General features: G+C 34.4%; 4 protein-coding genes across 5 annotated transcripts; all 4 read left to right on the top strand.

Annotated features, from left to right (window-relative positions):
- Positions 754-3,200, top strand: LOC105175620 (GDSL esterase/lipase At2g27360-like). The gene is given in 6 exon segments (XM_011098118.2): positions 754-1,109; positions 1,232-1,450; positions 2,150-2,298; positions 2,415-2,648; positions 2,650-2,695; positions 2,774-3,200. Coding segments are annotated over 6 exon segments (1,227 nt in total). The 5' UTR covers positions 754-802; the 3' UTR covers positions 3,046-3,200.
- On the top strand, positions 5,333-8,525 carry LOC110013004 (GDSL esterase/lipase At1g28590-like). The gene is made up of 5 exons (XM_020698230.1): positions 5,333-5,665; positions 5,768-5,986; positions 7,435-7,586; positions 7,686-7,965; positions 8,045-8,525. The coding sequence occupies exons 1-5, from the start codon at positions 5,425-5,427 to the stop codon at positions 8,314-8,316; spliced, it is 1,164 nt and encodes a 387-aa protein (XP_020553889.1). The 5' UTR covers positions 5,333-5,424; the 3' UTR covers positions 8,317-8,525.
- Positions 9,631-12,466, top strand: LOC105175645 (GDSL esterase/lipase At1g28570-like). 2 transcript variants are annotated; one of them, XM_020698246.1, is made up of 5 exons: positions 9,631-9,931; positions 10,000-10,236; positions 10,512-10,663; positions 11,259-11,535; positions 12,007-12,466. In XM_020698246.1, the coding sequence occupies exons 1-5, from the start codon at positions 9,676-9,678 to the stop codon at positions 12,270-12,272; spliced, it is 1,188 nt and encodes a 395-aa protein (XP_020553905.1). In that variant the 5' UTR covers positions 9,631-9,675; the 3' UTR covers positions 12,273-12,466. The 2 variants fall into 2 exon arrangements, with proteins under 2 accessions (XP_020553905.1, XP_020553906.1); XM_020698247.1 differs by having other exon boundaries at positions 10,515-10,663.
- LOC105175621 (GDSL esterase/lipase At5g45910) lies at positions 18,600-21,231 on the top strand. The gene is made up of 5 exons (XM_011098119.2): positions 18,600-18,982; positions 19,154-19,375; positions 20,141-20,289; positions 20,453-20,726; positions 20,863-21,231. The coding sequence occupies exons 1-5, from the start codon at positions 18,691-18,693 to the stop codon at positions 21,099-21,101; spliced, it is 1,176 nt and encodes a 391-aa protein (XP_011096421.1). The 5' UTR covers positions 18,600-18,690; the 3' UTR covers positions 21,102-21,231.

Genomic DNA, 21,812 nt, shown 5'->3' on the forward strand with positions numbered 1-21,812 from the left:
AACTTTTATTTATGCAAATTTAAAATTAATTTATTTTATCGATTTTGATTGATTTATCTTCCTTTTCATTTATTTAATTAGATAAGCATAACATAAATTTAAAATATATACATACATCGGTAGGTGGGTTTCCTCAGCAAATACGTCAGGTCCTTGTCAATTTACTTGAGCACATCAAGATCTTAATACTTGATAGAGATAAAATTATTTTTAATCACACAATTACATCTCCATGCCTAATTAAATCATTAATTTAGATTAAAAAAGTCAATAGTAATTGGATTGTTTTCCATAAATTTGCAGCTTCAATGTGATTAATAGATTAATTTCCCTTTATTTTATAACAAAAAATATTATTATTTAACTTGAATATGAATTATAGGTAAAATAATTAATGGTCCAGTGTTAGGCTATGATCATATATATATTTATATATTATTACTTTGATTAGCATGAAATAGTTGGAAAATGATTTCTACTTTAGAGAAATAGGATCTTATTTTACTGAAAAAATTAAGTCTTAAACTGATTGAGATTATGATTTTTCCGTTCAAGTCGTTGGCATGATCAATCAAGACACATCCATCCATTTGCTTCCATGTTGCTCAGACACATACGTTTGCTTCCATAATCCGTCATTCGGGTGTCGCGTCTTATCACAAATTAGTAGTCATTCCATACGAAATTCTAATCTAAATTGAATTTGATCGAAATTTGAATTAATTATACGTCAAGTTCAATATACATATTATGATATTAGTGTATAATTTAAAAAAAAAATGATCAATCAAATCGAATTTGAATGCATTCAATTGAGAAGCGCACTTTACTCGTCTCTCTAATAAACCTTGCTCTGTTCCAAACAAGAAAGAAAATGGCAGTTGCATATGCAATAATCTCGATTTTAGTCGCATCAACCGCCGCATCCGCTTCCCAGTGCTTCGAGTCCATTATTAGCTTCGGTGATTCGCTGGCCGACACCGGCAATTTCTTTCTCCTCAGCCCACCAAACAAGCCGCCGTATTGTGCTCGCCCGCCCTACGGCCGAACTTTCTTCCACCTTCCAACTGGGAGATCCTCCGATGGCCGTCTCGTCATTGATTTCATTGGTAATTAGAACTAGCTAATGAATCAACTGATTTCTAATTGATTATATATATATATATATGTATGTATGGAAATGAGTACTGATCGATTAGCTTTCCCTTTCCTTTTCCCGTATTTTTATTAGCTGAGGCTTTGGGGCTTCCGTTGGTGGAGTCGTACATTGCCGGTAAAAATGCGGCGGAGAAAGGCGGAAGGTTCAGTAAAGGAGTGAATTTTGCGGTAGCCGGAGCTACAGTGCTTGATACTGTGTTTTTCGACAAGAGGGGAATACATAATCGGGTCACGAATGTCACTCTGGGAACTCAATTTGATTGGTTCAACCAATTTCTAGCCGTGATTCCTAGTAAGCCTGTTACCCTCACTCATGCATTACAACAAAAGATACTTTTAATAATAAATCAAATAATGATTTTATATTTTTAATGATAATTTTAATAATATAATTATTAATAACAAAAATTATATATAAAAATATCACTGTGTATAATTGATAACAGATCCAGAGTCACAACTTAGCAATATTACAAAATCTAACAAACTTTAATTTAGTCCAAGCATAACAATCAAGAGGTTTTACTTATTTAATTTATGTATAATATAAAAGAATTATTATTACTTACCACTACAAAAACTACAATATTTAACCATGGTTAACTATCATAGTTAAAGACAAAATAGTCATAGCAACGGTTGTTGGCTGTGGTGTCCGCGAGGGTAGTTAAAACATTTGAAATGTCTAAAAGCCATGGCAGATAACTTTGTATTGATGAAAACTTTATTTTTACATCGATTTTATTTAATCGTCGTCAATAAAAATTATTTATCATGATATGTAATCCATAATTATTATTAAGATTGTTGCCAATAATCGTTCTTTCTGGTGTACTGCGATAACTTTTGTCATACAACTAATTCATTGAATTTGATGCATTTTTACTTGGACAAGAATTTTAAAAAATATGCATAAGAATAATATAGGCATACTTTTACTATGGATTTTAATTCACTTGTATTTATACGTTCCTTTGATTTTGGAGAACAGATGGTAGAAAATTTGTGAAAAACTCATTGATTTTGGTGGGGGAGATTGGAGGCAACGATTATGGCAACCCATTGCTTCTAGATATAGATCCTAAAGCGATTCGATCATTCATGCCAGCAGTTGTTAACTACATTGGATCCACGATTGAAGTGCGTAAGTTAGAATCTCATCACATCACAATCATTCCTCGATTCGATTTTTTTCTTTCTTCCTTTTTTTTTTGAAAAAGAAAGACCAATTTACGTAGCAATGAATTGATCCATAGGAACTGATTAAGCTTGGTGCCACGACAATGTTGGTTCCCGGGGTCATCCCAATGGGTTGCCTTCCGGCACTTCTAACACACTACAAGACGTCCAGTACCGAAAAAGACTACCATCCCACAACAGGATGTCTCAATTGGTTGAATGAGTTATCCATATACCACAATGAACTGCTCCAGAAGGAATTGTCCCGCCTACGCCACCTTCATCCTCATATCGCCATAATCTACGCAGACTAATTATAATGCTATGATGCGCTTTTATCTCTCCCCACACCAATTCGGTAAAAATTCCATCCCCAAGCATTATTTGAACACGGAAAATCTATCAAGTTTTAATTTGTCAAGTGTTTATGATGCAGGATTTGCAAAGGAGTCAATTCTAAGAGCTTGTTGTGGAGGAGGAGGGCCCTATAATTTCAACGGGTCGGCACTATGCGGGAATCTACCGAGAGCAAATTGTTGTGAGAATCCTTCATTGTATGTTAATTGGGATGGGTTGCACTGTACAGAGGCTGCAAACAAATGGATAGCACAAGGCTTGTGGGAAGGATCTTATACTCATCCTCACATCAAAACTATTTGCCCTTCCATATCAAGCCCCGCTGGTTTTCAATATCACCACTATTACTGAACTCTGCATGCAAATGCAATGCTCACCTCTATGTGTAATCCTATGCAATGCACAGTAGTTAAAACATGGTCTTATTTCAGATTTTTATTGTAAAAAATAATTATTAATTTTGTCGTGGGATATGTATAAAGTACCTCTATATCAAATTATCTCCCTATTTTTTAAAACTAGTTGTTTTGGCACATTGTTCTTACGTCCACATAATAAATAATTTTATATGCTTTAATATATTACAAGTAAGAGTAAAATATAAAACAGTATATTATATTAATAAAAAGAAAGAAAGAAAGAAATAATATTTTATCAATTAATGTAAATTTTAAAATATTGAATAAGTTAGTTATTTTATCATGAAGGACATTTTTGACTTCACAAAAAATTAGTGCAATGGTATCACTAATCGCGATTTATGAATGTGAATAGACTTCAGAGAAATCTGATGAGCCCAGTTGAAATCATGCAAGTCTTAGACCACACAGCAACCCTGACTGTTCACATCGGAGATCATGGGGGTGGGGGTGGGGGGAATAATTGACAAAAAACTGTAGGAAAATGCTAACAGCTTTGTTAATTATTAGAGTGTAGATGTATGTGAGAACTATAATTTTAAAAAATTTCAATTTATGAGATGTAATTTGAGAAAATTACAATAAATAAGATTAAATTAAAAAAAAAATCCTGACATATGAAACTAAAAATATAATTTTTGAGACAAAGGTAGTTGATGAGAGGCGTTAGCAGTCTCATCAGACATAGTTTTTAAGATAATGATTATAAAGTTAAAAAAATTAAATATCCTAAGTGTGTTACTATATTTAAAGATAATAATTTGCGTCCAAAGAAAACATAAATGCAGCTTAAAACTATTCCCTAATAACACTTAAATATGATTGGGTTGGGTTTGGTTTTTCCTCAACAAGTATGTAAGGGTAAAATACAGTAGCTCTTTTAAAATTTATTATAATTATAAATATTTTTTATTATTTAAAATTTTTTATATATTTCTTGAAATTAATTATGTCTAACAAATACTATTCTATATTGGACTGTAATGATGGGATATTTATTAGATAGATTATTAATTTTATAATATATTATTTAAAAAAATCCGTTATAATTTACCCAATATGTAATATACTCCTCATCTTACTAAGGCCTGGTGAGCAACATTTCAATTAATAATTAGTAAATTTTTAAAATGATTTGTAATCACACAATCAATTATACTCAGTAAATTTTTAAAATGATGTGTAAGCACACAATCAATTAGTTAAGCTCTCTCCAATTGCATATGTCTAATCAAATCAAACTCTAAGATATTTATATTACGATCAACGAGTGATATAATTTCTTTTAGTATATATGCAAATAAAATGAATTTTTATACATTTAAAATTGCAATAAGATATACTTGTTTACAATAAAATAGAATATATATACATAAAAATATATTAAATTAATGAAAAAATTCATAATTGGAATATCATCTCATTCAAAATCATGATTTATCTTTATTTTATTTTGTATTTTTTACAACGGCCATTTAAATAGCGTCATAGCTTGTGGCCTATCTCCACATTTTTATTCTCGAACTTTCGTTTTCCTCTAGAATTATATATGTATCAACACTTAAAAAAACAAATAGATTAAAAAAGATACGTACTCTTTTGAGTCATCGACGTTCGTCTTGATTACACTAGACTAGAGTGTTTAAATTTAATTTATATATATTTTTAATAATACATCGATACAATAAATACATTAATATAATTATGAACAATAATAAATTATACCAACTCAATCAGTACATAACAAATATTCAAATAAAATTGAGATAAATACTCGTGAGTTTTTTAATTTATTCATGAAATTTCAACTCTATTCTAAATTAAACTAAACTCGTGTTTAAATTTTGATACTTATTAATGGACAAATAGGGAACTCGGCTACGTGGCCGTTTCCTATTCCCTCACTTGCTAGTTGTTAAACTTATTACATCACTAGAAGGTGTTTCTTTTTTCCGCTCAAAAAGAAGGTTAAATTATTTTTTTTAGATTAAATTATCTTTATAACACAGAGGATGTACCTTTATCACATATATTAACATATAAAAAATATATAAGAATAATTTAGTTATAAAAAAATTATTTAACTTATAATAAATTAATTATAAATAAATGGACGTGAAACCAGATACCTAGACTTGCTGCTTCCATGTTCCTTTTGTTAAAAGTCATTCGATTGTGGTCGTTGTCACAAAAACAACTATCGTTCAAGTAAGAAGGGGTGGGGTCCGCACGTTAGCCATCAGTCTGTCTATGATAAACCTTATATTCTCTGATTTCAAAATACAGAGGAAAAAAACTTCGATTTGAGAAAATGAAAATGGGTGTTGGATATGCCATAATCTTGATTTTAGTGGCATCAATCAGTAGATTGGCATCCGGGTGCTACGACTCCATCATTAGCTTCGGCGATTCGCTGGCCGACACCGGCAATCTGCTTCTGCTCAGCCCACCAAACAACCCGCCGCTATGCGGGCGCCCGCCCTACGGCCGAACTTTCTTCCACCGCACCACGGGACGATACTCCGACGGCCGTCTCGTCATTGATTTCATTGGTATACATAGATAATGAATTGGTAGCTAATGAACCAACTGACTCCTAATTGATTATACATATACACATGAGTACTGATCTAGCTTGTCTTCTTCTTCCGTAGCTGAGAGTTTGGGGCTGCCGTTGGTGGAGCCGTACGCTGCCTGGAAGATTGCGGCGGAGAAAGGCGGGAGTTTCAGTAAAGGAGTGAATTTTGCGGTGGCCGGTGCTACGGCGCTTGATACTATGTTTTTCGACAAGAGAGGAATACAGAATCTGGTCACGAATGCTAGTCTGGGAATTCAATTGGATTGGTTCAAGCAATTTCTTGCCAGGATTCCAGGTACGCCTATGATATTAATAACTGATAATTTAAAGTCATCACTTAAAATTTATAATAAATGATAATTATTTAATCTTATCATAATATAAATCTTAATAATAAAGTTTATGCATTAAATTATTATTATAAAATGTAGTGACAACTTAATTAGTTTATAATTATAACTTAATCACCAAAAACAAATTATCTATCCATAATTGTTTATTGTCACGGAATCGTTACTCTACGTATGGTATTGATTTTTTCTAGTGAAAATTTTATAAACAATCTTGCAAGTGACAATTTTTAAAACATAAATAGTGACAATTCTGAATCCGTGACTTAAATTTTTCGTGGTAGTCCTTTTCTTTCTTTATTTTTGTGGTTGCAGAAATAGTAGTCGTTTTGTGGAAAATTATTAAATTGTAACAAGTTTAAAACAATTAGTTATTTTGTGTATTATAGGGATTAAATCTACTAATTCGGTTACTATAGTTATCCAATCACATGTGGCACAATCTATTGCTACACAAGGGTAGAGGTCGAGAAATTTTTCGACGATGACTTTAAGTGATGGCATCAAAAAATGTCATTCTACCTCACTACGTTTGAACCTAATAATGAAAACTAATGCTCAAAGGAATGTTGTTTTAAATGCATGAGGACGTGTGGATTCTCTTTATAGAAACTACATCTTCAATAATATGTATGGTGCGTTGAATAACGTATATTGCCAACAAAGACTGCAAAAGCTTTTTTGAGAATCCTTAAGAGGAAAACTACAAATGGATGTAAATCATCATTCTTAAACGGCGAAGTAGATTAAGATATCCATATGAAACAACATAAAAGGTTGTCATTCTTGGCCAAGAAAAGAAGGTCTGTGAAGTTGTTGTATAGGCTTAAACAAACTCCTAAAAAATGAAATAAAAAATTTGATAAAATTATATTGTCAAACGACTTCATAGTCAATGAGTGTAATAAATGTATATATCTTAAAGACACTTTCAGTTCCTTTGTAATATATAAATTTATCTGCAAAGTATGTAATGTTACATTATCTATACAAATATTAAAAAAAAAAAAAGTCACTCGCAAATGACGATTTGTAATGCTATTGCACCAATTTACTTTTTTGTGTTGATAATACTTTTAAAATTGATTTTTTTTAAAAAATATGACATATCAATTTATATATTATCTAATTTATAATATGTTTAAAAATTTAAAAATTATTTATTATATGCAACTAAAAAAACAACGTGCATCACTAATTATTACTAAGAAAGTTTGTGGCATTCATAAAAACAAAGAAAGAAAGAAAGAAAATCTGTGGCATGAGAGAGTTGGTGGTAGGTCCTTATCAGTGACTAGGCGACCTACTACCCGAAAAGAATCCCATACACCTTTTAGCCTCCTTATCCTATAACTGCGTTTTTAAATCTTAAGTCTTTAATTTTGACCAACAGATGGTAGAAAATTTCTTAAAAGCTCTTTGATTGTGATGGGAGAGATTGGAGGCAACGATTACAATTATCCCATCCAGCAAGGAAATGTAGATCCTCAAGTGATTCGATCATTGGTGCCAACAGTTGTTAACTACATGGGATCCATAATTGAGGTGCGTAATTAAGCTTACAACCTTATCAAATCAGAACCTATTATTTTGTTTAAAAGCAAAAATCATTTTGCCTTTGCCTTGAAATTGATCTATATATAGGAACTCATTAAGCTTGGCGCTGAGACAATGTTGGTACCTGGGAACTTGGCACTCGGTTGCCTTCCACTCTATCTAACACAATACAAGACATCCAGTACCGAAAACGACTACGATCCCAAAACTGGATGTCTCAATTGGTTGAATGAGTTATCCATATACCACAATGAACTGCTCCAGAAGGAATTGTTCCGCATACGACACCTTCATCCTCGTATTTCCATAATCTACGCAGATTATTACAATGCTACCATTCGCTTTTATCTCTCCCCGGACCAATTCGGTAATTGAACTTCCGAAATCCTTCCGCAAATATTACTTTCCAACAAAAATTAACTTTACCTCAAGTATATATAATGCAGGGTTCACAAAGGAATCAGTTCTAAGAGCTTGTTGTGGAGGAGGAGGCCCCTACAACTACGATCCGTTGACAGCATGCGGAATTGATCGGCCGGCAGCAAACTGTTGTGAGAACCCTTCATTGTTTGCTAGTTGGGATGGTATACACTTCACAGAGGCCGCCAATAGATGGATAGCACAAGGTTTCATCCGACAACATTATACTCATCCTCCCATCAAAACTCTTTGCCCTTCCGTAGCAACGGCCGGTGCTGGATATTACGAGTATCAGTAAACAACGTGCGATGGAGTATTTATAGAAGCTAGAACAGTGGCGTAATTGCGATTTTTTTTATGTAAAATTACAAAGTTTAATTATTTTTGTCATGATATTGTAATTGAATTTACTCATTTTGGAAACTAGTAGTTATGGACTTGTATACGTGAGATGAGGAAATATATATAGCATTTTCCTTGAAATAGCATACATACATTTATTGTGAATTTTGATCCATTTAATCGGTATAATAAGTTTGTTAAAAGCTCTTTGGTCTTGATGGGAGGAACGATTACAGTTATCCTACCATACCAGGAAATATAGATCCTGAAGTGATTCGATGATTCGTGCCGACAGTTGCTAACTACATGGGATCTGTAATTGACGTGCAATATTCATCTGTATATGCAGATTATTATAATGCTACCATAGGCTTTTACCTCTCCCCGCACCTATTCGGTAAATTTCCAAATTCCGTCCAAGCGTTTGTGAAACTCGTGATCGTGTTCTGTCATCTTCCTCAGAGAACTCTGACTGTGGCAACTTCAGCAGCAACTTGTTATGGCTATCTTCGTACGGACAGAAACTCAACAACAATGTTTACGGCTGTCGTGGGAAAAAAGAAAAAAACAAGAAGACATTATTAAAAATTTGTAATGGTGAATAACTTCATTTGAATTGTTAGTAGGCCTACATTAAAGTAGGTTGTGACCACTAGAGAGTGGGAGGAGCATCATATTCATATATATTCCCACTTTATTTACTTTTGAACATGTCCTGATATATAATCTAAGCGATCCCCTTAATGGGGCTAATGATTTTGAACCCATACATACATAATTTAATAACCTACTTTCCGAGTAGCTAGGACGCTTTAATTAAATTATTAGAGGAAAATTTCCATGATTGATGAATTACTTTGGTTGAAGATAGGGAGCTAAGAGGCATCAACTCAGTCATCTGAACAACAAGGCTTTATTAATGGATGGATTTTGTCAGAAAAAAGTGTCGAATATGTGCCATATTGTTAAAGGTCAACATGATCTTAATTCTTGATTTAGTTTTGAATCAGTACACACCATGCATCATCCTACCTTAATAACTCTTAATCACGTTAAATATTGATTATTTAACATCTTAATCTTCCTCTGGCCCCGGCAAAATATTTTGTCAATGAGAAGATGAGCGGAAATGCTAATTATATTCTTAATCCTTGCGTCACACGTTGTAATACTATATCATTGATGTATATATCAACTTTATATCACCACATCATGTAATATATATTTTAATTCACTGGGGATTATAATAATCTATGATTGATGTATCAAAATTAAGAAAAATCACCCATCACCAAGACTTGATGAACATTGGCGAATGGCTGCAAAATCGCCTAAACTCTCACTGGCCTGTACCATTCTCATCTTGTCGCACAAACTCTCATTTGCATCCGCTTCATGTTTCACATCTATAATCAGCTTCGGGGACTCAATCGCAGACACTGGAAACGCACCTTACCTATCGCCGGAATCAGGCCGCCCACCGTTCTACACGTTGCCTCCCTATGGCGAAACATTCTTTAATCATCCCACCGGACGCTGCTCTGATGGCCGTCTCATTATTGATTTCATTGGTACTTACTTACCTTCTCTCACCCACTAAAAATATTTTTTCTTGATATATATAATGCTGAATTTGCAGCTGAAGAGTTTGAGCTTCCGTTCGTTGCGCCATTTCTTCAAGGGGGAAGAAACGGTAACGTCAACAGCACTAGTTTTCGTGACGGCGCGAATTTTGCGGTGGTCGGAGCCACCGCGCTGGAGGATTCATTTTTCGACGAAAGGGGAGTCACCGTTCCTCTTGCAAATGTGTCTCTGGTGGCTCAGTTACGCTGGTTCAACCAATTCCTCTCCAAAATTTGTCCTACTACTTCTTCAGGTAATTACACACACACACACACTCCACCAAAGTATCCACGAACATGACAAAAAACCAACTATTCTTAATTAATTTTTGTATTACTTTTATTATACTGCATATGAGTCATACAATATAATTTACATTTATACTACCTGCTAAAATTCAAAAACTTAGACTACATCATTTTTATTAATAAAATATTAATTGATTAAAATGGTGTTGAATATTCTTGTTTCTTCCATGAATACATCTCCGTGATTTCCTTTTTTCTTTTGTTGTTTTCCTGGTTTTAGCAGATTGTAAAGGATTTATTGAGACATCTTTGGTTCTTGTTGGAGAAATCGGTGGTAATGACTATAATCATGCACTCCTTGGAGGGATCAAGGAAGCAGAAGTTCGATCATTTGTTCCTCACGTTGTCAACATAATTGGTTCCGCTATAACTGTAAGCATCCTCTCCATACCCAACATATATACACAATATTACACACACGTGTGTGCCCGCGTGCCTTTTCAACACTAGAATAAACATAATTTTTTATCATTATTAATTACTATATATAATTAAAAGTGAAAAAATGGAGATAATTAATTAATAATGCCTGCGCCATGATTATTAGCTATTATTTTTCTAAATGAGGGGCAAACACTAGTCATAATTGAAAATCAGATCTAACGTCATGTTAATTAATTATAATCAATTTTTTTCTTTTTTTGTAATATCAATTTTGTTTGATTGTGTTCGAGTGTATTGATGTACAATGATTTTTAAGTCATAATCAGCATTCAAATGTCGAGAATAATTCAATTTTTTTATAGTGCATATGTATAGATGTTTGTTTTGATATAATATTTTTTTTAATCATTAGTTTAGTGAAAGTAGGACAATTTTGAAATTGAAGACAGACAATTTTGAAATTGAAGACAGTAACTTCGATCTTGTTCCCCAAAATCAAATACCAAATTGAGTTTTCTTGTCTGACGAATGATATTAACTTTTGTTATGATAACTGCACATATATATATATATATATATATAGGAACTTATCAATCTTGGGGCGGTGACACTAATGGTACCAGGGAATTTTCCCATCGGATGCTCGTCTGCTTATCTTACATATTTCCTGAGTGAAAACCAAGACGACTACGAACCCGCGACCGGTTGCATTAAATGGCTAAATAGGTTTGCCCAATACCACAATGACTTGCTCAAAAAGGAACTTGCCCGAATCCGAGAACTTCATCCTCATACCACCATCATTTATGCTGATTATTACAACGCTGTTATGGACCTCTATCGTTCTCCAATCGAGCATGGTACGTGCAACATAACAAAATTTCGTTACATCTCCGATTAAATACTAAAAGTTGATTTGGTGCTCTTCCTTTACATATCTTATAATCATTGCATGAGTTTGATTCCATACAATTTCATTCATTGCGACTACTTTTCATCTAATGACAATAATTAATTGGAAAACAAAGTTTTATTATCATTGCACCCTTTTAACTTTGTATATATCACATCACCCCTTTACAAGTATAAAACTAATTAATGTTCCAATACTTTTTGTCAATAAATTATACAAAATGTTGAATGACGAGTAAAATCAAAAGTTTATGTAAACTTTTTTGTTGACGTCAACATTTTCGATTCAAAATCTAACATAAAGGTATAAACCTAACATTTTTAAAATAGAGTTAAAGTATAATTAATCTAATTTTTTCATAAAATGAAATGGAAAATTCAATATCGATGAAATTTTTTGAAAAAAAAAAAAAATGCAGGATTTGCAGGAGGAGCTCTTGGGGCATGCTGTGGGGGAGGGGGGCCATACAATTGTAACTTGACGGTGCACTGCGGATATCCTCCATCAAACACTTGCGACGACCCATCTTTGTATGTGAATTGGGATGGTATGCACTTCACGGAGGCTGCCTACAAATGGATAGCTTTGGGTTTACTCAAAGGCCCCTACACTACACCTCCCCTCTCAACAGTTTGTCCTGCCCTAATTTCCTCATCGCATGGACGACTCTATCATCCGATGTAGCAACAAATGATGGAAATTACGGCATGTCCAGGGGGGGTTAAGCGTAATTACACAGCTTCTTCCTGCTGCATTATGAAAGTTAGATTCAGCTAATTGTAGGACACTCGCCATCAATTTTAGAAACTTACCTTGTTATTTTTATTTTGTACCAGTTACTAATTAGCACGTACGTGGTTATATTTCTATGGTATGCACCAATGAGATGCAAATATATACCACTATTCTTTAATTTTTATGTTTTATGTATTGGCTATAAGCATGATTCTTTGTGAAGTGAAGAAGGGCTATCACAACAATAACGGGCAAAATCGTGTTTTGGTACCATTAAAAAAGCTCGGTTTTGTTTTTGGTACCACAAATTTTGCAAGTTCGGCTTTTGGTACCATTAAACCAAAAATTGAACATTTTTGGTACCAACTTAACAGTAGAGACCATGTGCATGGCACATGGGCCTTAACGGCCGTCAAATCCCTTCAAATCACGTGCCAATTTTGTTGACCTCTAAAGACCAAAAAAACGGGCAAAAAAGTACAGAACCCTCTTTCATTCCTCCAAAGAAGAACTTTCCCCCTTTTGAAAACCCTAACCTCAAAATTGAAGATAAATTCAAAAATTAAGCCAAATATTTAATTGAGAATTTGAATCTGAGAGCGAGGAGGCTGGTGTTCGTGGTTGATTTGGTGTTCGTGGTTGATTTGAAGACATGGTGTTGACGCCCATCCTTCGACCCGATTCATTGGTGTCAGATGGTATACCAGATTATGGTGAGTTTTTTTTCTTCTTCTAATCTTTTTGATGCTTTGTCTAAAACGTAATGTGCCTTTTTTGCTTCTCGTTAATTGTATTATTGTTTATAAATTCTTGAAGTTAATTCTTTATAATGATATTTCTTTATGCCGAATGCTTGTACCTCGTTCCAGAGCAAAGTTGAGTTCTTTATGCAACTCATGTGCCTCAGCTTTTTAGTGTTTGATTACTTGAAGCGTAATTTTGGTGTTAGTGTTTGATTACTTGAGTTTTGTTAGATCTATCTCAGTTTCCTGAAGCATGACATTTGATTCGAATTTTTATGTCTTTATGATTATGATTTAACTTAAACTGCGGCTAGTGGTTTTGGGAGCTCATTACATGCAAGTGGACAGTGTTAGTGCATTAGATCTTGTAAAAGATTCCTTGAAGATTACTCAGCAGTTTACTATCTTTTCTTGAACTTGTGTTCTGTTGGTCTGATAATAAGCTTTTTAGTACTCTGCTTTTCTCCAATGAAATTTATAACGACTCCCAGAATGCTTTTTAGTACTCTGCTTTTCTCTATGTGTTTTTATGCATGCATATAATTGGAGATGTTATCCAATGTGAACATGTCCTTGCTCGCAATTAGGTGAAATTCAGTTCATACTTTATTATAAACCTTAAGCATCAATACTTAAATAGAATTGTAACATTGGCTGTTTTGGATTGTCCATCATAAGTTATCATATGGCAAATGCTTTTGTCTGTTATGTACTCTGTAGAATTACATTCTATAGCATAATAGTAAATCATGAATCAGAGTGCAGTAATGAGTGCTGTGAATTGTTATTGTTGTCTCTATCCTATGATTGATAACCTTTTTCTAGTTTAATTGGAACTTCATTAGCTCTGTATTGTAAGTTTTGCAAGTCATTCAAGTTTTTGCAAGTCATTCCAGTTTTGCAAGTATTTCTTTGGAATTTGTCATCTTATGTTTAAATATTTCAATTTGTTATATTTGCAGGTAAATATAAATTTTTTATCAGCTTACGGATTTATCATGGAGGTAAATTGATATTCCATCTTGAAGCTGAGTATAGAGGGGGTATGAAAAGTGTGTTTGACTTTGTTGATAAGGACACTTTTTCAATGCAAGTACTTGACAAGTGTTGTGAACAGTTGGGTTATTTGGATAGGAAAAAATACTTTAGAATCGATATATTAAAAAAGTTTAGAACATTATGCTTTGAAACAGACCTTTTTCAACTTATAGATGGCCATGGGGTGAGATTAGGGTATACCTTGAAGCAGTTAGAAGCCCCATTGTTGCTGCTGATATTCATGGGGGTGATAAGGGTAAGAATATTGCGACTGAGGGAATAAATACTATGACTGAGGGTGATAAGGGAAAAAAAACTGTGATTGAGGGTGATAAGGAAAAAAATACTGTGACTGAGGGTGATAAGGTGTTTGACTTTGTTGATAAGGACACTTTTTCAATGCAAGTACTTGACAAGTGTTGTGAACAGTTGGGTTATTTGGATAGGAAAAAATACTTTAGAATCGATATATTAAAAAAGTTTAGAACATTATGCTTTGAAACAGACCTTTTTCAACTTATAGATGGCCATGGGGTGAGATTAGGGTATACCTTGAAGCAGTTAGAAGCCCCATTGTTGCTGCTGATATTCATGGGGGTGATAAGGGTAAGAATATTGCGACTGAGGGAATAAATACTATGACTGAGGGTGATAAGGGAAAAAAAACTGTGATTGAGGGTGATAAGGAAAAAAATACTGTGACTGAGGGTGATAAGGAAAAAAATACTGTGACTGAAGAAGAACCTATTCAATATAATAGAGACAAAGGGAAGGGTGTGATAATAGAAGAGAGTGGGGATGGTGAGAGGGATGACGAAGATATGAGAGAAACTGAAGAATGGGTGGCTGATTTTGAAGATGACTCGTTCGATGGAGATGAAAGTGTTGATTATGATGAGGATGATGAGTGCTTTGATGAGAATGTAGACAAGGATGCAGAATGATCTGGTATATTGCAAGATACCTTTGAAGATGAGATGCGGTTTGACAGTGATGATCATACCGATGGTGATAGCCCAGATGAATTTGATAGTCAAAAGGATAGTGATGATGATGATGTTGGGAAGGCGCCAGTTTTCTGTAACGATGACAAATTGATCCTAAATTTGCATTGGGAATGAAATTTAGTAATAAAAAGGAATTTCGGGAGGCCATTCATTCTCATGCCATTATGACTAGAAGAAATCTTGTGATAATAAGAAATGACAATAGGAGGATTTATGCAAGATGTAAGGCCGACGGGTGTTCATGGCATATTAATGCAGTGAAGATACGAGATGAATTGGGATTTCAGATCAGGGAGTACAATCATGTGCACATTTGTGGGTCCAGTTTCAATGTGAAGAATGTGAGGATAAATTGGCTATCACAAAAGTATGTGGAGGCATTCAGATCTGATCCATAGAAGTGCGAAAGGTTTCAGACAAGATGTAATCAGACAGCTACGCTGCAATGTGTCTAGGGGACAAGCATACGCGACAAAAAGAAGATGTCTACAAGAAATACAAGGGGATGGAGCTGAGCAATATGCAAGACTGTGGGATTATGCTGGTGCTTTGAGAAACAAGAATCCAGGCTCAACAATAATCATGAACCTAGAAGATGCTGATGCAACAGGAAAGAAAAAATTTAAAAGGTTTTATGTGTGTTTTGCAGCAGTAAAGAATGGATTCTTGAGTGGATGTAGGCCTTTCATAGGTGTTGATGGCTGTCATTTAAAGGGCCCCATGGTGGTGTTCTACTCACATCAGTAGGTGTTGACCCGAATAATAACCAATTACCACTTGCATATGCAGTAGTTTTGAGTGAAAACAAAGAAAATTGGGAATGGTTTCTAACATTATTAAAGGAAGATTTGAACATTATAAGGGATGATGCTTACACCTTCATTTCAGACAAATAAAAGGACCTTTTACTAGCATTTGAAAAGGTTCTTCCTGGAGTAGAAAATAGATTTTGCGGGAGACATCTTCATGGTGACATGAAGACTGCTGGCTTCAAGGGGTTGGGGGTATAAGAAGGCTTTATGGAAGGCAACAAAGACTACTACAGTCAGTCAATTTCAAAGAGCAATGCAAGACATAACTGAGTTGGATGTAAGATGCCTTGAGTGGTTGCAAGACAAGCCAGCCTCACAATGGTCAAAGAGTCATTTCAGTACGTACTCGAAGTGTGATTTTCTGCTTAACAACTTGTGTAAATCCTTCAACAGTTGTATCCTCGAGGCAAGAAAGAAGCCTATATTGACAATGTTGGAGTGGATAAGAGAGTATGTAATAACCAGAATGCAACAACTTAGGGATAGGGCTGAGAGGTTGTGGGAAGGTAGGAAATTATGCCCAAAGATAAAAAAAATTATGGATAATAATCTGAAAAAAGCCGCTGATTGCATCCCAGTGAAGTCTGACGACATACATTATGAGGTACAATGTTTTGATGGTGCAAGATACACAGTTGACTTGAAGGAAAAAACTTGCTCTTGTAGATCATGGGATTTGACAGGTATCCCATGCAACCATGCAATGAGTGCAATATCTGCACAAGCTTTGGATCCTGATGACTTTGTGCACAAGTGTTATAATGTTGATACTTTCTGCAAGGTATATACACCAGCAATCATGCCTCTTGATGGACTAGAAATGTGGGAAAAAGCTGGTTACATTCCACCTGTGCCTCCAAATTTTGGGAGGAAAAAGGGGAGGCCTGCAAGGGCAAGAAGATTGGAACCTGACGAGGTTCGGAAGGGCAAGAAACCTGCAACTATAATTGACAAATTGCCAAGGCAAAGAGGAAAAAGGATATGCAAATTCTGTCATCAAGTAGGACACACCACAAAAGGTTGCAAGTGGAAGAAATTTGCTGAAGAATTCCCAGTCGATGATGGGTTTGAGCAGGCTGTAGCAACTGAACATGTAACAGCACCTGTACAACAAGATGAGGTGATTGTGAATGAAGATTGCCCCTCAGTAAGCCAACCTAAAGTAGTTAGTCAATCTGAAACTGATGGTTCTGTAAGTTTTCATTATTTTCATTTGTTTACTATTAATATAAAGTTATGATGTTTTATTTTTTCTATTCTAGTGTTGCTATTAAGTTTTTATAATTAAGTAGTTACTATTAATGTTGTTATGCTATTCTGGTGTTGGTGTTAGTGTTGTTGTTCATGTTTCTATGCTGGTGTGGTGTTGGTGTTAGTGTTGTTGTTCATGTTTCGATGCTGGTGCTGGTGTTGGTGTTGGTGTTGTTGTTTATGTTTCTATACTGGTGTTGGTGTTGGTGTCTTTGTTGTGGTTTCTGTTCTAGTGTTGATGTTAATGTTGTTGTTTCATATTACAGGGACAAGTTCAAATTGATGTCCCTGTATTAGTACCAGCACCACGTTTCATGCATGCAAGGGTCAATATTAAAGCACCACCACCTATGGTAGGACACCCTCCTGGTTTTGTTTCTCGTCCCACACAAGGTAAACAATTCCATATTAAATTTTATCTTGCTATCATAATTCTGTTTTATATCTAATCAGCCTTAACTTGAATATGACAGGTCCTATTGGAGATATCATTATACAGGATGGTAAAAAATATATCACTTTATCAAACTTGCGCAGTGTAATGACATCTTAGAAGGCACAACTTAAGGATAAAGGAAAGAGAAAGATGTAGAAAAAAAAGTAGAGACTTTTTGTATAGGTTGAAGTTTTTTTGACAGGTTATTAGTGAATAATTGTGCATTGCAATACATCTCTTTTGTCAAGTGGGTTTTGTCAATTTTTTGTCAAATCAGGTTTAATGAGCTCAAATCGTGTATTTATAACCAATATGCATGCTTCATGTTTATGGATTTTATCTTTTCTTTCGAAATGTGTTGTATTACTTATTTTCCATCGCACATGACTTTATGGGACCAAAAAAGTTTATTTTTAAGTTTAATGGTACCAAAACACAAAAGAATGTTGGAAGACTATTTTTCCCTCCTTTTTCTCAGCCTCACGTGACTCTTCCCGCCAATATTGTGGGGTTAACGGCCGTTAAGATGCACATGGGCTCTACTGTTAAGTTGGTACAAAAAATGTTCAATTTTTGGTTTAATGGTACCAAAAGCCGAACTTGTAAAATTTGTGGTACCAAAAACAAAACTGACCTTTTTTAATGGTACCAAAACACGATTTTGCCCCAACAATAACTCCTAAAATAGAAACTCTGTCTATTGCCACAGCCAATAGGAATCGCTCCCTTTCTTCGGTAGAAAATTCTCAAATTAGGTTTGATCTAATTAAATTAATCGCATAGCAAGTCTCACAATTATGATGTCATTGGTCACTTTTTTTTTTAATCGTACACAAATTACATAATAAGTATATTATATTTATAATTGATTCGCATCTAATTAAATCTGTTCGCATTTCCCCTCTTCTTCATTTGCTTTTTTCCACATCCTTAGTCTATAACCAGTGAAAATATTGATTGACCGCTATATGTCTTTTTCTGAGTATTCACAAAGCTATTTATGACCTTCACCCGAAAATCACAGCCGAGCGGTTGGGGAGATGCCGATTTAAGGTGCTGGCATTACTCAGCGCTAAAACTATGGTTGCTCTCTTTGCTGAAATTTCCTCCCATTTTTCCCTTTACAGAGTTGATGTCATGATGAATGTCATTTTCTTCCTCGTCCTTACTCTTTTAGGCACAGTTTCATGCAGCCCTCCTCTTAAGTATGACTCCATTTTCAGCTTCGGGGATTCGCTTGCGGATACGGGAAATTTTCTTCGCTCTGGAGCGCTCAAATTTCCGGTCATCGGGAAGCTCCCATATGGTGAAACATTCTTTCACCATGGCACCGGTCGGTGCTCGGACGGCCGGCTCATAGTCGACTTTATAGGTGCGTTTCAGCTTCATGTTAAAGTGCGGTGTCTAACTTCATGTTAAAGTGTGCATCTTTTTCGTTAAATTTTCCGAACATTTGTCAACCAAATACTAAAAAGAAATGGTCGAAATGAGGAATATTTGCCTAATTTGCTGGTATGACTTATTTAATTTGAAATTGATGCAGCTGCGGCGTATGGGTTGCCTTATCTCCGCCCGTATTTAGCACTGGCCAAGGGCGAAAAAGTCGAGCACGGAGTGAACTTTGCAGTAGCCGGCGCCACTGCCCTCGATGCAAAATTCTTCTACGACCGAAAGATTGGACAAATCCTTTGGACAAACGATTCATTAAGTGTTCAGCTTGGCTGGTTCAACAACCTCAAATCCACCCTCTGCTCCACCAAACAAGGTATCTATATTCATTATAGCATTTAATATCCTCCAAATAATTTTAAGTAAGTTATATAGCCATCTCCCCTAAAATCATTCTCGGTAAGTTACAACTATCTCCCTAATATCACTAGTTGTTTGAAAAATTATAAATATTCATTTAAATAAAAAATAATAATTTGGTCCGTAGACAATGAAGTGTACATATATATCTATTTTACTCTTATTAAAAAAAATTTAAAACAAAAAAAATTGAAAAAATATAAATAAAATTGAGGGTGTGTAAAATAAATAATCCGTAGGGAATATTAATCCATAAAAATATTTTAAGAAATTTAAAACAAAATATATATATATATAATTATAATTTATAATCCAAAAAGGCATTTTGATCAGTTAACCACAAAAATTAGATGGAAGCCTAATATTGCACTCATTATTAAATAGACGTTAAAATTAGGAGGATATTTATAACTTGTCAAACGATAAAGAGGTGTATATTCGTAATTATGTCAAATCTCATGGGGAGTGACTATAATTTAGCCAATAATTTCAGCCGGCCTAAAAAATGAACTTTAAGTTTGAATTTAGTACGTTATAAATTTATGTGATTGGTGTATAATTTAAATATAATGATCAATCATGTGCATGTGTAATAATATGTGCAACATGATTGATGAAATTTGATTGGAGCAAACATTTTCCCTAAAACAAATATATGCATTAACTCGTCAACCTATTTTTGTTTACATTAACTGCGTAATTACGTCCACTGTTGGTATAGATTGTGCAAAGTATTTTAAGAGATCTCTGTTTCTGGTGGGGGAGATTGGCGGTAATGACTACAACTACCCTTTCTTCGTCGGCGGAAGCGTTACGCAACTTAAAGCAATGGTACCAGCGGTAGTTGAAACTATTGCTGCGGCCACCAGCGTAAGCTTAATTTCACGTGAACGACATTATTAATCTTTGCAGCAATTTCATCAGTACTTTGTTTGCAGGAGTCAATTTGTGGACATCAACGAATGTTTGAGCAGTAAAATTGCTGTTGCAATTACTAACATCAATTTGAGTAAGTCCATGTTTTCGTGTTCAGATGCTGATAGAGGAAGGAGCAGTGGAATTGGTGGTGGCGGGCAACCTGCCAATTGGTTGCAACGCGGTGTATCTAACCCTATTCCAGACAAGCGACAGAACAGCTTACGATAAAAATGGATGCCTGAAAGCACACAACGCTTTCTCCAAGTACCATAATGCTCAGCTAAAACTTGCATTGCAAAATTTGCAACAGAAATACCCTCATGCGAGAATCAGTTATGCTGACTATTACGGTGCATCTAAGAGATTCTTCCACGTCCCCAAACATTTTGGTCAGTACAACCTTATAAAACAAAGTATCAATTAATATTTGACATTTATACCCTTATAAAATTCAATTTTATCTTTAATGTTTGGGGAAAAAAGGGATCATCAATTGATTTTCTTGTATGAATCTTGATGTTGTAGGATTTAAGGATGGAAGTTTGGTGGCTTGCTGTGGAGGAGGTGGACCCTACAATTTCAACAATTCGGCAAGATGTGGTCACACTGGATCAAAGGCGTGTTTGGATCCTAAAGCTCATGTGAATTGGGATGGCATCCATTTAACTGAGGCTGCATATCGCTACATTAGCATGGGCTTGGTTAATGGATCCTTTATGTATCCACCCCTCTCATTCCCCCCCCTCAACTATAACGTTTTTTGAGTTTCTCGCATTCTCGTCCTTTTATTAATGTAATAGCCCCCAAACAAGTGATTTGCAGCACCTCTGTGAGAAATATTTCTCTACAACAATGATTTTAGTCCACATGTGCATTTGACTTCAACAATTTTTGGTTTTAGGAAAATGCGAAATACGTCTAGGAAATGAGAAGACGATAAGATTATTGTGCTTTTAGTGGCTCGTAATGTGTCTTCTCGTTTTAAATTACTGGTGTGGTCATGGCATCCTGTTTTTCATGCATACAATAAATATTTTTTATATTTTTAAATATATTATAAATAAAAATAAAATATATAAATTAATATATTATATTTTTTAAAAAAATTAATTTAAATGTATTATATTTAGTTATATTATATTTAGTTATATTATATTTAGTTATATTTAGTCACGCATCTTGATTTGAATTATATTTAGTTACTCTTTGATTTTATTCAATTTCAAAAATATATTACTAACTTGGGTATTGGAGTGTTAACGCATTTTTTGCAGGTCCTCTTTAGAATTTACATTCGTTTAATAGTTTTTAGCATAGTCCATATTCATTGGAATCGTGCGTTTTTTGAACACATCAAAACTAAAACCACTCTTAAAAGGTATTTTCTTTTTAATAGTTACAAAATCATAAATCAACATCTTAAAAGTACTTTTATAAAGTGAGAAACTGAAAAATACTTCTAAAAAATTATAAAG

Source organism: Sesamum indicum, linkage group LG12 (assembly GCF_000512975.1).
Source record: "Sesamum indicum cultivar Zhongzhi No. 13 linkage group LG12, S_indicum_v1.0, whole genome shotgun sequence".
Taxonomy (NCBI): Eukaryota; Viridiplantae; Streptophyta; class Magnoliopsida; order Lamiales; family Pedaliaceae; genus Sesamum; species Sesamum indicum.

Bases quoted from the DNA above. Each gene is read 5' to 3' on its own strand.
- LOC110013004 (XM_020698230.1), top strand. From the start codon at position 5,425: ATGAAAATGGGTGTTGGATATGCCATAATCTTGATTTTAGTGGCATCA. The intron at 7,587-7,685 runs GTGCGTAATTAA...ATCTATATATAG, and splicing joins ACATGGGATCCATAATTGAG to GAACTCATTAAGCTTGGCGC. The intron at 7,966-8,044 runs GTAATTGAACTT...TATATAATGCAG, and splicing joins TCTCTCCCCGGACCAATTCG to GGTTCACAAAGGAATCAGTT.
- LOC105175645 (XM_020698246.1), top strand. From the start codon at position 9,676: ATGGCTGCAAAATCGCCTAAACTCTCACTGGCCTGTACCATTCTCATC. The intron at 10,664-11,258 runs GTAAGCATCCTC...ATATATATATAG, and splicing joins TAATTGGTTCCGCTATAACT to GAACTTATCAATCTTGGGGC. The intron at 11,536-12,006 runs GTACGTGCAACA...AAAAAAATGCAG, and splicing joins TCGTTCTCCAATCGAGCATG to GATTTGCAGGAGGAGCTCTT.
- LOC105175621 (XM_011098119.2), top strand. From the start codon at position 18,691: ATGGTTGCTCTCTTTGCTGAAATTTCCTCCCATTTTTCCCTTTACAGA. The intron at 19,376-20,140 runs GTATCTATATTC...CTGTTGGTATAG, and splicing joins CCTCTGCTCCACCAAACAAG to ATTGTGCAAAGTATTTTAAG. The intron at 20,727-20,862 runs GTCAGTACAACC...TTGATGTTGTAG, and splicing joins CCACGTCCCCAAACATTTTG to GATTTAAGGATGGAAGTTTG.